The sequence below is a fragment of the Neomonachus schauinslandi genome, chromosome 4 (assembly GCF_002201575.2).
Source record: "Neomonachus schauinslandi chromosome 4, ASM220157v2, whole genome shotgun sequence".
NCBI classification, from domain to species: domain Eukaryota; kingdom Metazoa; phylum Chordata; class Mammalia; order Carnivora; family Phocidae; genus Neomonachus; species Neomonachus schauinslandi.
Window position 1 is genome coordinate 99,740,917 of NC_058406.1, and position 14,262 is coordinate 99,755,178.

General features: G+C 39.7%; 1 protein-coding gene across 2 annotated transcripts in view; it reads right to left on the reverse strand.

Annotated features, from left to right (window-relative positions):
- The window catches only part of NOTCH2 (notch receptor 2), a 183,094-nt gene that overhangs the window by 36,648 nt on the left and 132,184 nt on the right, over positions 1-14,262 (reverse strand). For both annotated transcript variants that reach the window (XM_044914597.1, XM_021690191.2), the window contains 6 exons: positions 13,536-13,646; positions 7,190-7,382; positions 5,716-5,861; positions 3,140-3,253; positions 625-744; positions 47-199 (listed from right to left, as the gene is read on the reverse strand). In XM_044914597.1, coding sequence (XP_044770532.1) covers positions 47-199; positions 625-744; positions 3,140-3,253; positions 5,716-5,861; positions 7,190-7,382; positions 13,536-13,646 — 837 coding nt within the window. The remainder of the gene's footprint in view (positions 1-46; positions 200-624; positions 745-3,139; positions 3,254-5,715; positions 5,862-7,189; positions 7,383-13,535; positions 13,647-14,262) is intronic.

Here is a 14,262-nt window from a genome sequence, read left to right on the forward strand (position 1 = left end):
AGGGGGCTTACAAGCTGGCTGGCATAATTTTTACCAACATACTCACTGGCAAGGCAGTCATCCATGTCCTCCTCACAGTCCATACCACTGAAGCCTGGAGGACACTCGCACATGTAGCTGCCCTGGGTGTTATGGCAGAGACCGTGGTTCATGCAGGGCTTGGAGACACACTCATCAATGTCAATTGTACACCGCTGACCTAGAAATACAGGTGCAATGAATGCTCCTGTCTTTGGAAGGTGAGTCCCACAGAAATGTATGGGGGATCTGAGCTGCAGCTGCAGTAGATAGGGATATTCTGGTTGGTGTCCTGCTTTGGGAAGTCCTGTAAGGCTTTGTGTCCCTCGCACAAAATTATTTTGGGCAAGTTTTGCCCAGGTGGTAAAACTCCTTTAGAAAGAACATCATGGTTTTAGACTCAGGCTGGACTCTTCCAGCCACTAGGGGGCCCCAAAGATATGAAAATGAAAAAGGCTTTCTAAGTCATGCCAGTTAGCAGGTCCTATACAAGGCCGGTGTTCTTGATGATGGGCAGGCCTCAGAAGACCTGGGCCTTCCATGTTAATCGGATGATCTGACTACTTCGTTTAAAACTCCTGGTTTCTCTAACTCCTATGTTGTTACCTTGCCAGCCAGGGGCACACAGGCAGGTGTAACTCTCAAAATTTGGTGCCTCTTTGCAAACAGCAGCATTCTCACATGGGTTTGGGGAACAGGGAGCCAACACCGTCTGACAATTCTTGCCTGTAAAGCAAATGACAGAATTTAGAGAAACAGCCAAGGAGACAAATTTTTCAAATTCTATACCAACGGATGCTCTCTGAATTCAAGTCTAAAGCAGCAGTTAAAAACTTTGGAATCTGAGAGACCTAGGTCCTTTGAGGCTTATCTACCTTGATTACTAACTTTGTGACCTCAAGTTATTTATCTGCTCTGAGCCTTCCACATAAGCAAAATGAGAACTAGGATGGTACATAACCCATAGAGGCCTTTTGAGGACTAAATGAAAAAATGTTAACAAAGTCTTTATTAGTATAGAGCATGGCACATAGAGTGAGTGCTCAACAACCGTTGGGCTGCTCTTGTCTTTATTATTATGAGTAGTTACTATCATGGATTTGGACACCTGCATCAGTCCAGTGCGATAGTTTCTGCATCTCCACAGCTAAGAGTCAGCCACTCAGAAGCTCAGCCACACAGATCCTCCTCCATGTGAGCCAGGAAGAAGCAACAACACAGCCTCCTACTCCTCACAACCTCTGCTAGCCTGTCCCAGAAGGCAATGGAGTTGATCAGAAGGCCACGGGAAGCAGGAAACAGTGAGGTAATTCTGATTGCCTGGTAACATGTCTCCTTATACCAACATCAGCAACATGACATTAATATTTGCATACCAATATTTCCTCCCTTAGCATACTGAATATAAGCTTCCAGCACAGAAAAAAAAAAAAAAAAAAGGAATACTTTTATTAAAAGGAAAAGAGTTTTTTTAAAGTCAAGTTACAACTAACTCAACTTAAAATACTATCCTAAAATTTCATATTCAGAAAGAAAAAAAATTACCACAAATTTTTACCAGCATACCCAACCAGTTTTTAAGGTATCTGGTCAGAATAGTGGCTCGCAAGAGAAGGCAATGTTGTTTAGTTCCCTTCGTGCTGGCAAAGCCCAATGACAGAACCCTTATCTACACTCAGCACTGAAATTTTAATCTACATAGGCTTTCAGTCTAATATAATTTCCCAAAGTTCATATACAGTAAATTCCTTATTGGGATCTTAATCTGAAGAAAAACCAATAACCAACATAGAGCCAAATATTCTTACAGTATCTGACTAGCAAGAAGACAAAATAAATATTTTCACACCTACATCACACTCAGGTAAGCCTATGATATAACTGAGCATAGTGACACCTGCTTGTATCTCCCTGCAGCCATCAAGTCTCTGTCTTTCTGGCTATGAGATGCTCTTCTTACTATCAACAAATGTGATCAGCACTGTCATTATGAAATGTATTTTTTAGGCTTCCTTTGTCTGGGGATAGCTCGGGATCTCCAATAACTTCAATTTTATCTACGAGGCTGGCTAAATGCAGTTTGCCTCCATGAACATTTCTTCCAAAGAGAGGCAAAGGTAACAATGTAGCACCAAGTCTTTCAGGTAACAGAGTTACGGTTTTGGCCACTCTGCCACTCTCAACAGCTAGAGTCACTAGTAACAGCTACTAATAACAGCCTAACAAGGGAGGAGGAACTCAGCCATGCTCCTGCCTGCATGCTGCATACCGGAGAAACATGCAAAGCCATCATCCATATTTCTGTTTTGTTCTCCACAGATGAAGAAAATGGATGATGAGGAGGTAAACAAGCCATACAAATACAACCACACAAAACAATCACAAGACAGCAGTAATGAGGCAGGAAAATGCAAAGAAGAAATAAATGTCCAAGCACACTCCTAAAATACCACCTGAAGCAAAGAACACTTGGTACGAACTGAAGTCACACCCATGTCTTCTGTGTGTGTAATCGCCATCCAACGGGCAATACCTCTCTGAATGAGACGTAGTGGTACTGAATGTAAGGAGAAGAAGGGCTGTTAAGAGGAAGAGCTTTGGACTGAGAGGGACTTAGGGGCAAATCTACCACTTACCTATGTGACCTTCAGCAGGTAACTTCTCTCTGCCTCAGCATAAAATGGTCATAGGAACTTCTGCTTTACAGAATTATTGTGAGTACTAGATTAGGAATCCAAAGTATACAAAGTGTCTGGCATATAGTAAATTATCAGTAAGTGGTGGTTGTTGTATTATTGAACTAAGACTAAGAACACAGGCCATGACAACACTGGGTCCACTCAAATAATGAATGAAACCAGCAGCCATACATCATTTTAAAAACATTTTAAACCCCAAAGTACAAAGAAGGCAAATGAGTTCCCCTACCAGTTGCATCTAGAGAGGCCACAGTGTTTTCTCAGAGCTCAAGATCTAATCAGTGAGGGCAGGATGGGTGACCAGGGAGTGATTCCTCAGAGCAGCATCACTGACCCACAGAACCTGTCTCTGAGACTCTGGGGTTTAGAACTACAAGGCAAGAACACACATTCCCTCTGGTCCTTTCACCTGCAGAACTCACCTGTGTATGGCAGCACACAGTGGCAAGTATAGCCACTTATGTCATCAAAGCAGGTTCCTTGGTTCAGACACGGATTTGAAGCACACTCATCAATATTCACCTGACAGTTATAGCCTGTAGACAGAAAAGGGGAAAACCCTGAAACAGTGAAACTTTCTGTTAGCTTCCTCATCTAAACTGCTAAGCAAACCTCTTCATGGTAAATATATATTTTAAGATTTTATTTATTTACTTGGGGGGGGAGCACGAGTTGGGGAGGAAGGGGCAGAGGGAGAGGGAGAAGCAGGCTCCCCACTGAGCAGGGAGCCCGATGCGGGGCTCGATCCCAGGACCCCTCCTGGGAAATATTAACTGCTCTAGAAATTGAATTTCTTTAGGCCACCGGAACACCTGTTCTTTCATTTCAGTGGCAAGTCCCTGACATACATACAGTCAGTCAGTAAGATGCAGTCAAAAAGATGAATGGAAGAAGTATATTCTAGGGTGCCTGGGTGGCTCAGTCATTAAGCGTCTTCGGCTCAGGTCGTGATCCCAGGGTCCTGGGATTGAGTCCCACATCGGGCTCCCTGCTAGGCAGGAAGCCTGCTTCTCCCTCTCCCACTCCCCCTGCTTCTGTTCCCTCTCTCGCTGTGTCTCTCTCTGTCAAATAAATAAAATCTTTAAAAAAACAAAGAGAGAAAAGAAGTATATTCTAATAGTCTAAAGGTTGAATGCACCTCCAAATACAAGTAATTCCTCAACAATGGACCAAGAAGCTCACTTAGGTTAAAACTCTGCTGCTCTATCTAAATATCACCTCTTTCTATACAAAGTAGTTGGTGAGGGCCTAAAAAGGGGTATAATTTATCAAGGGATAATTTTTTTTTAAGATTTATTCATTTATTTGAGAGAGAGAGAGGGAGAGAGAGCATGAGCAGGGGGAGGGGCAGAGATAGAGAATCTCAAGCAGACTTCCTGCTGAGTGTGAAGCCCCAATGCAGGGCTCAATCCCAGGACCCTGAGATCATGACCTGAGCTGAAATCAACAGTTGGCTGCTCATTCGACTGAGCCATCCAAGTGCATCAAGGGATAATATTTTTTTAATACATTAATCAAAGCCTCTGGTTTATGCCTACTCTTTCATATGCACAGTCTCTACCATTGATGTAGTAGTACTTTCTGAAGTCAAAAAACTGTTTTCCCCTGATCCAAGACATGGAATCTATTCCCTCTATGAAAAAGAGGAAAGTAAGGAAGCATTAATGGGATAAGACAGTACCCAAATATTACACGCCTCTGCATCTTCAACAGGGCTGACACAGAGCCTCAACATAGAGGAACTGCATGCACTGTAAATAAAAAATGGTGGTCTGGGAGTACAGAGGTCTGGGTTCAAACTGTACTCTGCTACTCACCAGTCATGCACTTTTGGATTTTACATTTTGATTTTTATTTTGTTCGTTGATCAGCAAGTCTCAATGAGACAAAGAAATAAAAGCACTTTTAAATTTCTTTGCAAATGTAATATATCAGAAAATTAATGACTAAAGTATAGTCTCAGAAAATTTTCAAATAATCAAATAAATTGACCCTGAAACATACTGATGTATCATGGTAGCCTGGCACAATTTTTGAGTGGGGAAATCAATCACGAAGTGGATGGAGGAGTGCAAAATAAATGATTTACCCACAGATTTCACTCTTGAGTTTCTTTTTCTTTTTTTTAAGATTTTATTTATTATTTGACAGAGGGAGTGAGAGAGAGAGAGAGCACATGAGAGGGGGGAGGGCCAGAGGGAGAAGCAGACTCCCTGCCGAGCAGGGAGCCCGATGCGGGACTCGATACAGGGACTCCAGGATCATGACCTGAGCGGAAGGTAGTCGCTTAACCGACTGAGCCACCCAGGCACCCAACTCTTGAGTTTCTAAGAGAAAACTTGGATGGTGGAAATACAACAATGGCAACTAAAAAATGATTTACACAACACCCACTATAATACATTTTTCCAGAAGGCCATAGGTAGACTATATATTTAGGTTATCTCAATGTGTAAGATAATTTGTTGGAAGGGTTTGGAACACATGGATTCTTCCATGGCATGATTGCTATCATAATTACAGTGAGACAATATTCTCATTCTACTCCCCAAATCTCTTTTGAATTACCATAGAATCAAACCGGCACCAGGGAGCTTACAATTAGAACACCTGCCCAGAGTTGTGTAAGTGGTTTGCCTGTTTTTAAATTGGATTATTTGCTTCTTTGCTATTGACTTGTATGAGCTCTTTATACCATTTTGGATATTATTAACCCCTTTTCAAACACACTGTTTACAAATATTTTCTCCCATCCTATAGCATCCTAGGTGCTCACCTTAAATAGTTCCGTAGCTCACCTCTCTGCTAATAGAATCTATATCTCTTTATGTTTTTATTCCCCAAATGTAAAAATATTAAGTTCTTATAAATACTAAGTTCTCAAATTATGTTTGCTATAAGAGTGAATAGGAACAAAGGAAGGGAAAGGAAGAAGTCAAAGAACATGAAGTAAGAAAAAGGCATAAAGGGAGATAGAAATATGCACTTTTGTTTTCACCTTTAAAGCCCTTCTTGCAAGTACACCTGTATCCATTCACCAGATTGTCACAAGTTCCTCCATTCTGGCATGGGTTAGAGAGACATTCATCTCTGTCCACTTCGCAGTTGAGGCCCACCCAGCCTGCATCACAGAGGCACTTGTATCTGAAAGGACAGAGCATTCTTTACTGTGGGGGGATGAGGGTACAATTGAGTCTTAGGTGAAATATACGACTTGGTGAAGAAATGAGGGACAGAGGAGCTCATGGGTAAGCTAATCACATTTCTACTCTTCTAGGAATCTATACTTGGATCGCTGTGGACACAATGTGAATTGTGTGGTCCTTTCTGGAGTACTTAGTAAACCGATTTTTCTGGTGCTTCCCAGCTCACCAAGATGCTAGAGAACTTAATTAATTATAGTGAGCTTTCATATGTAACCAGTGGTTGGTAAACATATTGGGCCAATCTGAAAGGCACATTAAATCTGCCTTTTATTATACATAAAACTAAAGTGAAGCAAACCTTAGGATCATTTGCTTCTGATGCAAAACAGACACCCAAGAAATATGTTCGTATCAGAGACTCTAAGCCACGCTAAGAACTCCTGGGATGTCTGACTTACGAGACATACTTTGTTCTCTCCTAAAACCCTGCCCCAGAAAGCATGTAGAGTAAACTGAGCAGGAAAAGGAACAAGAATGAAGGTGTCTGAAATACATGTACATCGTTCACAGTTTGAACATCATTAACACTTAGAGTATGGTATCAGGAAATAAAAGCTCTCTTGTCTGGAGATCCTTAGGAAAAAGGTAGATGGGTTGGGATGCTTTGCAGGCTGCCATACTCTGAAACAGGAATACCGAGGTAATTCATTTGGAAAAATTACTTGATTTCTCCCTAAATACACTCTTCATTCTTTCACTTGTTGTAAGTATGGCAAATGGCAATGCCTACAGCCCTACCTTCTGGCAAGCACAGCAAGAGTACAGGACTATTTTGTGTGACCTAACATCACACTCTGAGTTTCCAGAAAAGTACTATCAACATATCATACAATTCTCAGGGGCTTACAAACCATGAATGTTTTATTAGGGCCATGTCTAAAGTTAGCTGAGACCAACTCCACTTCAGTGGCACACACTGGTACCATGATAGAACAGAATTGAGCTTTTTTTAGGCAGGGGGAAAGATCAAATAGAACCTTCGTCAAAACTCAATCTTGCAATAATTTCTAAAAGCACAATTGCCAAAGACTCACAAAATAATCCTGGACTTCTCCCATGAGCTGCTACCCCCCCTATTTTCTACCTATTCAGTCATGGAAGGTAGAGCAGAAGTGGTGGTTTGGAAGACTGAAGGAGACTACCAAAATCTGTAACCCAGACTCAGCTCAAGCCCCTGAATGACTTCCACAGGGCATGGCCTGTACTGAAACCCAACTGGCTTGCTACAAGTCAAGAAGGAACTATTCATACATGGCAGCTACTCACCCACTGAGGCCCCCGGTACAGTTTCCGTGGATGCAGGGACTGCTCAGGCACTCGTTCACCTGTGAGTAGCAGCTGGGGTGATGGGGACCCTCGGGGCACAGACAGCGGAAACCATTCACATCATTGATGCACGTTGCACCCTTGCTACAGGGATTGGAGGCACACTCATCAATGTCAATGTTACATCTCTGCCCTGTAGAGAAGGGAAAGTTTTTGTCAAATCCAAAATGCTTAGGAAAGAGACACAGAACTATGAGAGATACTGTGTTGACACTTTCCATCTTATAAGATACTTTGGGCACCAAATGCAGGATTTAAATAATAAACACCTAAGAGCACTTAGCACCATGTGAGGAAGCAGCAAACAGCACAGTCTTTCGGTAATGCAGCCAAGTTAACAAAATGCTGGAACAGCACCGCAGTGTTTCAATATATATTTCTTCTTTACTCCATCTTAGAAATAGGGAAACTTCAAAAATGTTACCAAAGTTGGCTGTCCCTCTTGCTGCTGTTGTGAGTACTCTCAAAGAAGCTTTTATCACTGTTTTCAGCTGGTTCACCGCAAACTAATTTTTTAGGTTAGTCAACATTTTACATTTCTACATATGTTATATCTCAATTACCCGGAATACTTAGTGAATAAACTATTAATTTAATGATTATATTGGTTAAAAAGAAAGCCATTTTGCTTTCATTCTTAGAGTTGTATTAATCCATTTTCTGCCTCAGAAAGAAGGGTATTCTAAACATAATTTTATTGTCTTCTGATAACTGAGAAAATAATACAAGGTCTCTTAATCTAGACCAGTGGTTCTCAAACTTCAATGTGCAAAAAGACTCACTTAAAATACTTGTTTTAAATGAAGATTCTTAAGCCCTATCACCATAGATTGTGATGGGTAGAGTCCAGCAAACCATATTTTAAATAATGCAGATGGTTCAAATGTTACATTTTGGAAAACTTTGATGTAGACAATTATTAAGAATATATGAAATTAAGTGAATATATTCTTCCTCTAAAACCTACGCAAGGCTGTACTTTGAAAAGATGTCAGCTGTAACCTCGACATTTGTTGCTTTAAGCTGAATAAAGTGTGCCACTTATATGAGTTTTGCTTTGTTAAATCTGAAAATTGAGATTTAACTATATACTCCAAAATGATATAAAATTTTAAAATAACCCATAATTCTGTAAATGAGTGGCAACAAGCAACTGCTGTGAAGGAATTTATAAGTTTCAAAGAATACAATTTTCTGATTCAGATAAAAACATGCATTTTTATTTAAGAAGGAGTAACCCTGCATTTAGAACAGGAAATTCCAAATAAAATAGATCCACACCCCTTTAAAGTATGGGTATTAACATTTTTTCACTCTCCATTTCTCTCTAAACCATTATTGGTGGTTCTTGTGGTAAAGACCCATAATCTGGTAGTGGTTGCTGTTTTCCTCTTAAGCGTTTTATTAATAACTTATTTTAAAATACTATTTTCTTAGCCTCAACCTCAGATTTTTTTTTAGATGTTTGCCACTGGCACCAAGATAGGAGCCCAAACTCTTCAACTGCACAGCTATCCTTGGCCTGCTATCCAGTGGAGAATGAGGAAAAAGCCTTCTTTTTCTGTCCTTTTTAGGAAGCATTTTCTCAGAAGTCTCTCCTCCCAGGTTTTCCTCATTTGCTTTAAAAACTCTTCCCAGAATCAATTTTCAAGTCATCTTTAATCGAGAGGGTTAAATGCCTCCTTATGCAGTCTACCAGGTGGACTGACAGCAGCTTCACTATCAAGGTCCCACCCTTAAGGAGTTTCCACCCAGCATCAGAAATGCCCTGCACAAGGCTATGCATCTTACTGGGCTCAGGAACTACTGAGTGAGAAGTTAACAAATGTTTCTCACCTTGTAGGTACTCAACAAATTAGTGTTTAATAAAAGCATGGTATAGTCCACTTGAGAGACTGGATTGGATGTTAGAAGTCCCATATGTGAGTTGTAGTCATTCACTCAGCAATATTTACTTTTTCTCCATGCTAGACACTGTTTTAGACACTGGTTAAAAAGATGATTAGGGAGGTTTCTGCCTTCTGGGAACTCATAGTCCTAGCTGTGTGACTCAATACATACAAAATATATTTGTATACGTTGCATGGACACCTCAAGCTCTTATCTCTCAGTTGTCTTACTTGTTAAATGAGAATAGTAATTATCTACTTTTTGTGTTTTGTCTTGTTAATATTTTGAGACCTAATTGATGTATAACACCATATAAGTTTAAGGTATAAGGCATACTGGGGCGCCTGGGTGGCTCAGTCAGTTAAATGTCTGCCTTAGGCTCAGGTCATGATCCCAGAGTCCTGGGATCGAGCCCCACATCGGGCCCCCTGCTCAGCAGGGAGTCTGCTTCTCTGTCTCCCTCTGCCCCTCCCCCTGGCTCGTGCTCTCTCTCTCTCAAATAAGTAAGTAAAATCTTTAAAAAAAAAAAAAAGGTATACGGCATACTGATTTGATACATTTATATATTGCAATAGATTATCACTTTAAGCTAACACCTCTATTACATCACATATTTATCATTTCTTTTTTGTGGTGAGACCAATTAAGACTTACTCTCTTAGCAACTCTGAAGTTTATTACACAGTATTGCTGACTATAATCACTGTGCTGTGATAGGTCTCCAGACCTTATTTATCTACTAGTTTCAAGTCTGTACCCTTAAATACATCTCCCCAATTAGCCCAGCCCCTGCTAGCCACTATTCTACTCTATTTTTACGCATTTGGCATTTTTGTATTCTGCATACAAGTGATATCATACAGTATTTGTCTTTCTCTGACTTATCTCGCTTAGCATAAAGACCTAAAGGTCCATACATGTTGTCTCAAATAGCAAGATTTTATTCCTTTTTTTTTTAAAGACTTTATTTATTTATTTGAGAGAGAGAGAGAGAGAGAGAAACAGCATGAGAGGGGAGAGGGTCAGAGGGAGAAGCAGGCTCCCTGCTGAGCCGGGAGCCCAATGTGGGACTCGATCCCAGGACTCCGGGATCATGACCTGAGCCGAAGGCAGTTGCTTAACCAACTGAGCCACCCAGGTGCCCCGATTTTATTCTTTCTTATGGCTGAGTAATATGAACTGATTTCAGTATTATTGCAAGATTTCTTAGCAGTGTGCCTGTTCGGGATATGCTATTATTAGGTTAACTAAGGGCCAAAGAACCAAAAAGCAATTGTATGTTAAATATTTATAAATTATAAATTTATATATTTATATATATAAATTATACACTCTACTACTGATTAGAAACTACTATAAGAGATTTAGAGAGAGAAGAGATTATAAAATTCATACATATGTTTTTTTTTATTGTACTTTGGTGATTTTATATAGTTTAATAATGACATTATAATGAGGATTAGCTACCTTGGTAGATCTGTTACTCATGATTAGCCTTTCAAATGCTTTTTGAAAACTACTAGGGTTTGGTAGATAGTGAAGCTTTCAAAACTTCACCTGTTTCAGATGACACTGGGTTTCTAAGTACAAATAATGATTTACAGCTTAAAAATACAATCAGTCTGTGGTTAAATCATGTAGCTCTGAAAATTACAGTGGATACTTCTAGTATCCTCTATCTGGAAATTATTAGGAATTTTCCAAAAATAATTTCTAAAATTGTGTTTAGCTACTTCTGCCTAATGTGTTTTTTAAAAATTGAGCTATAATTGACATATAACATATTAGTTATGGTGTGCAACAGAATGATTTGATATTTGTCTATACTGCAAAATGATCACCATAATAAGTCTAGTTAACATCCATCACCATACATAGAAAAAAAAATTTTTTTTCTTGCTTTTTGCCTGTTTCTAAATTGGATTATTTGCTTCTTTGTTATTGACTTGTATGAGCTCTTTATACCATTTTGGATATTATTAACCCCTTTTCAGACACATTGTTTACAAATATTTTCTCCTAACCTATAGGCTGCCTTTCAACTTATTGTTCCTTGCTGTGCAGAAGCACGTTAGTTTAAGTAGTCCCACTTGTTTATTTTAGTTTTTGTTGCCTATGCTTTTGGTTTCTTATTCAACCTATCTGCTTTTATGGACTGTTATGAGAAGTCAGCAAAATAATAGCTATGAAGGCGAAACTGAAAAAGGAGTTTGTAAAACTGAAAACTAGCTTGTAGTGTCATTTGATTCCTTACATTTCCCAATCAGTAAGTATAAAGAGATCTGAGGAGAATACAGAATTTAGTCTTAAAAAGAAAAATTCATTTATATCTGTCAAAGCTGTCATGAGAATTGTAAAAAAAAAAAAAAGAGGAAGAAGAAGAAAAAGGTAGTAGTGTTAAAATAAAACAAAGGAAAGGATAAAACACCTCAGGTTCACAGCTCATGTATATATAATACCAGAGTTATCTGTGGTATTTTCGGCAGCTGATTAAAAAAAAAAAAAACAACGAAAAAAATAGACATAGAAAATCGTTCCAAGAACAGAGTACCACCCAGTAACCAAAACATTCCAGTTCTTAGTTATGTAATTTCATGTTATACCTTAGGTTTATTTTAGAATATTTTTAGCCTATGTCCTCCCTCCTTGACCTCCTTGGTTTGCTGAAATGTTAAAAAGAGAGAGAATATGATTTACTGGCATTTAAAAAAAAAAAAAAAAAGGTCCAGTGTAAGGGTTACATATCTAAAAAGAAGCCGGAACAGGCACCCAGTTAGGCTGTCTGGTGAGGTGAGAATGGGCATGGGCTCTAGAGTAGGACCACCTGGACTGGAATCCTGGCCACAGTGCACCTGTAATTTTTTTTTTTTTTAAAGATTTTATTTATTTTTTTGACAGAGAGAGACATAGCAAGAGCAGGAACACAAGCAGGGGGAGTGGGAGAGGGAGAAGCAGGCTTCCCGCAGAGCAGGGAGCCCGACACGGGACTCGATCCCAGGACCCCGGGATCATGACCCGAGCTGAAGGCAGACGCTTAACGACTGAGCCACCCAGGCGCCCAGTGCACCTGTAATTTAACCTCTCTAAACTCTGGGTTTCTCATCAATACCATAGGAATGATAATGGCTATAATAATTAAACGAGATTAGGCTACCTACTCCCTAGCTCAAAATAAGCTCTTAATAAATGGTAGCTATTCTCTTGTTACCTATTTAACAAAAATGCACCTATTATCCTATCTAGCAGGAATTTTTGTGTATTTAATTGGCTGTCACTTAATCTTGGGAGTAACAAGTTTCAGGACCCAGAAGTACAGCTGGCTACTACCCGCAGTGCTGGGCACTAGATATGACAGCTTTCATCATGCCCGTCTTCTGAGTGATCTTCCCCTGAGCAGAGATCTCAGTGACCTGTGTACAGGGCCACAAACATTACTCCCTAGCATCCACAATCACGCCAAGCAGGAGAAAGGATTGTGAAATATACAGGAAAGTAACTTCCCGGCAAGCGAGAGGCAGACATTCACTTCACTTGGCCCTGAATGCCTTTTGATATCATGGTTTAAAAAGCTCTGAGGGAGATTTCTCACATTGGTTGCAAATGACCACATGGTATTTATTAAATGGTAACATTATTACGTAAGTGCTTGCTTGCATGTGGCACTGTCTAGAAAGAATAGGAGAGGCATCACATATGTCCTCTGATGGTGCCATTAACAAACAGATGTGTCTGTAAGATGCCTCAGATTTCTCAGTAGCCCTTACCACTTTTTGATCAGGAGGGTAAAAGATAAAGGCAATCTTATCAACAATAAAAGAGAAAGAAGATTTATGTTTGTGTGTGTGCACATAAGCATGGGTGTGTAAATGTTCTAACTACTTATAATAATTATAACCAATTTTATTTTAGCCATTTAACTTTCTTCCTTCTAGTGAGAAAAGATCTCCCTTGCGATAGCCAAATTAGCTTGGTCCTCCCAACTTCTGGCTTCATCCAACAATCTCCCACAAGAGGAAGTACTCAGAAAAAAGCATTTAGTGTTTTCATAGAATTTTATCTTGGCTATACTTTTATGAAGGCATTCATTCCTAAGTGTAGCAAATTAAAGGTGGCATTAAACGCTATATAACTCAAGCACAGTGACAAACTCATGGTATAACTAGAAATGCATTTCAGGTAGCCACAACACATGGTCTAAAAACCCTAACTAATGAAAAGCTTCATGTTACAGTTCAGGGAAGGCCTGTAAGTAGAAAACTGGGCCAGAGAAGTACAGAAAGAAACTTCTAACCTTCCAAGAGATAAAGAAATAGGAAACATTTGAAAAGTGATTTTTCTTTAGATGCCCCTTTCCCAAAGTGACAGGGCTGGGACCTCCCGACAAAAAGGGTATTACCTGTGAATCCCGGCGAGCAGACACAACTGTAACGATTAATGCCATCCATACAGACTCCGTGGACACAAGGGTTACTTGCACAGTCATCAAAATTGATTTCACAATTAACACCTGCAAAGATAAAAGCAAAAAGAAACCAGTATTATCACAAAAATAGCATGTGATACTAGGTGTTGAGAAATCTCAAGAGTATCCAGCCAACCCTGGATAGAGTAAAGCATCAGATCTCCAAAGTGTAGTCCTCCAGACCCCATCAGGGAGATTATGAGGTCAAAACTATTTTGTGAATCATACTAAGCCACTATCTGCCTGTTTCAGTGTGTTGGCATCTGCACTCATGGTGCAAAAGCCATGGGGGTGGGATTGTTGGCATGTTAGCAGGAATCAAGGTAGTGGTGCCAAGTTGTACTAGTTAGTGGTCATTATATTCTTAACTTCCATGCACTCACAATTTAAACCAAACAAAAAGACAGCCTCACTTAATAATGACTTTGGTGAAGAAGTCAAAATTACCTTTATATTTTTATTGTATCTTGACCTCTGAATATGTATCTACTGTTCTGTGTAATGAAATGGGAAATAAAGCATTCTGTGGCATACCAAAGTACACAGTTGCTTCCGGGAAAAGCAGTTGTTTGACTGTTTGAGTTCTGAACCGAGCATGCTTTTTTCATGGAATCCCATTTTAAATGAAAGAACAACTGACAGAGGAACCAGGGCTATTCAG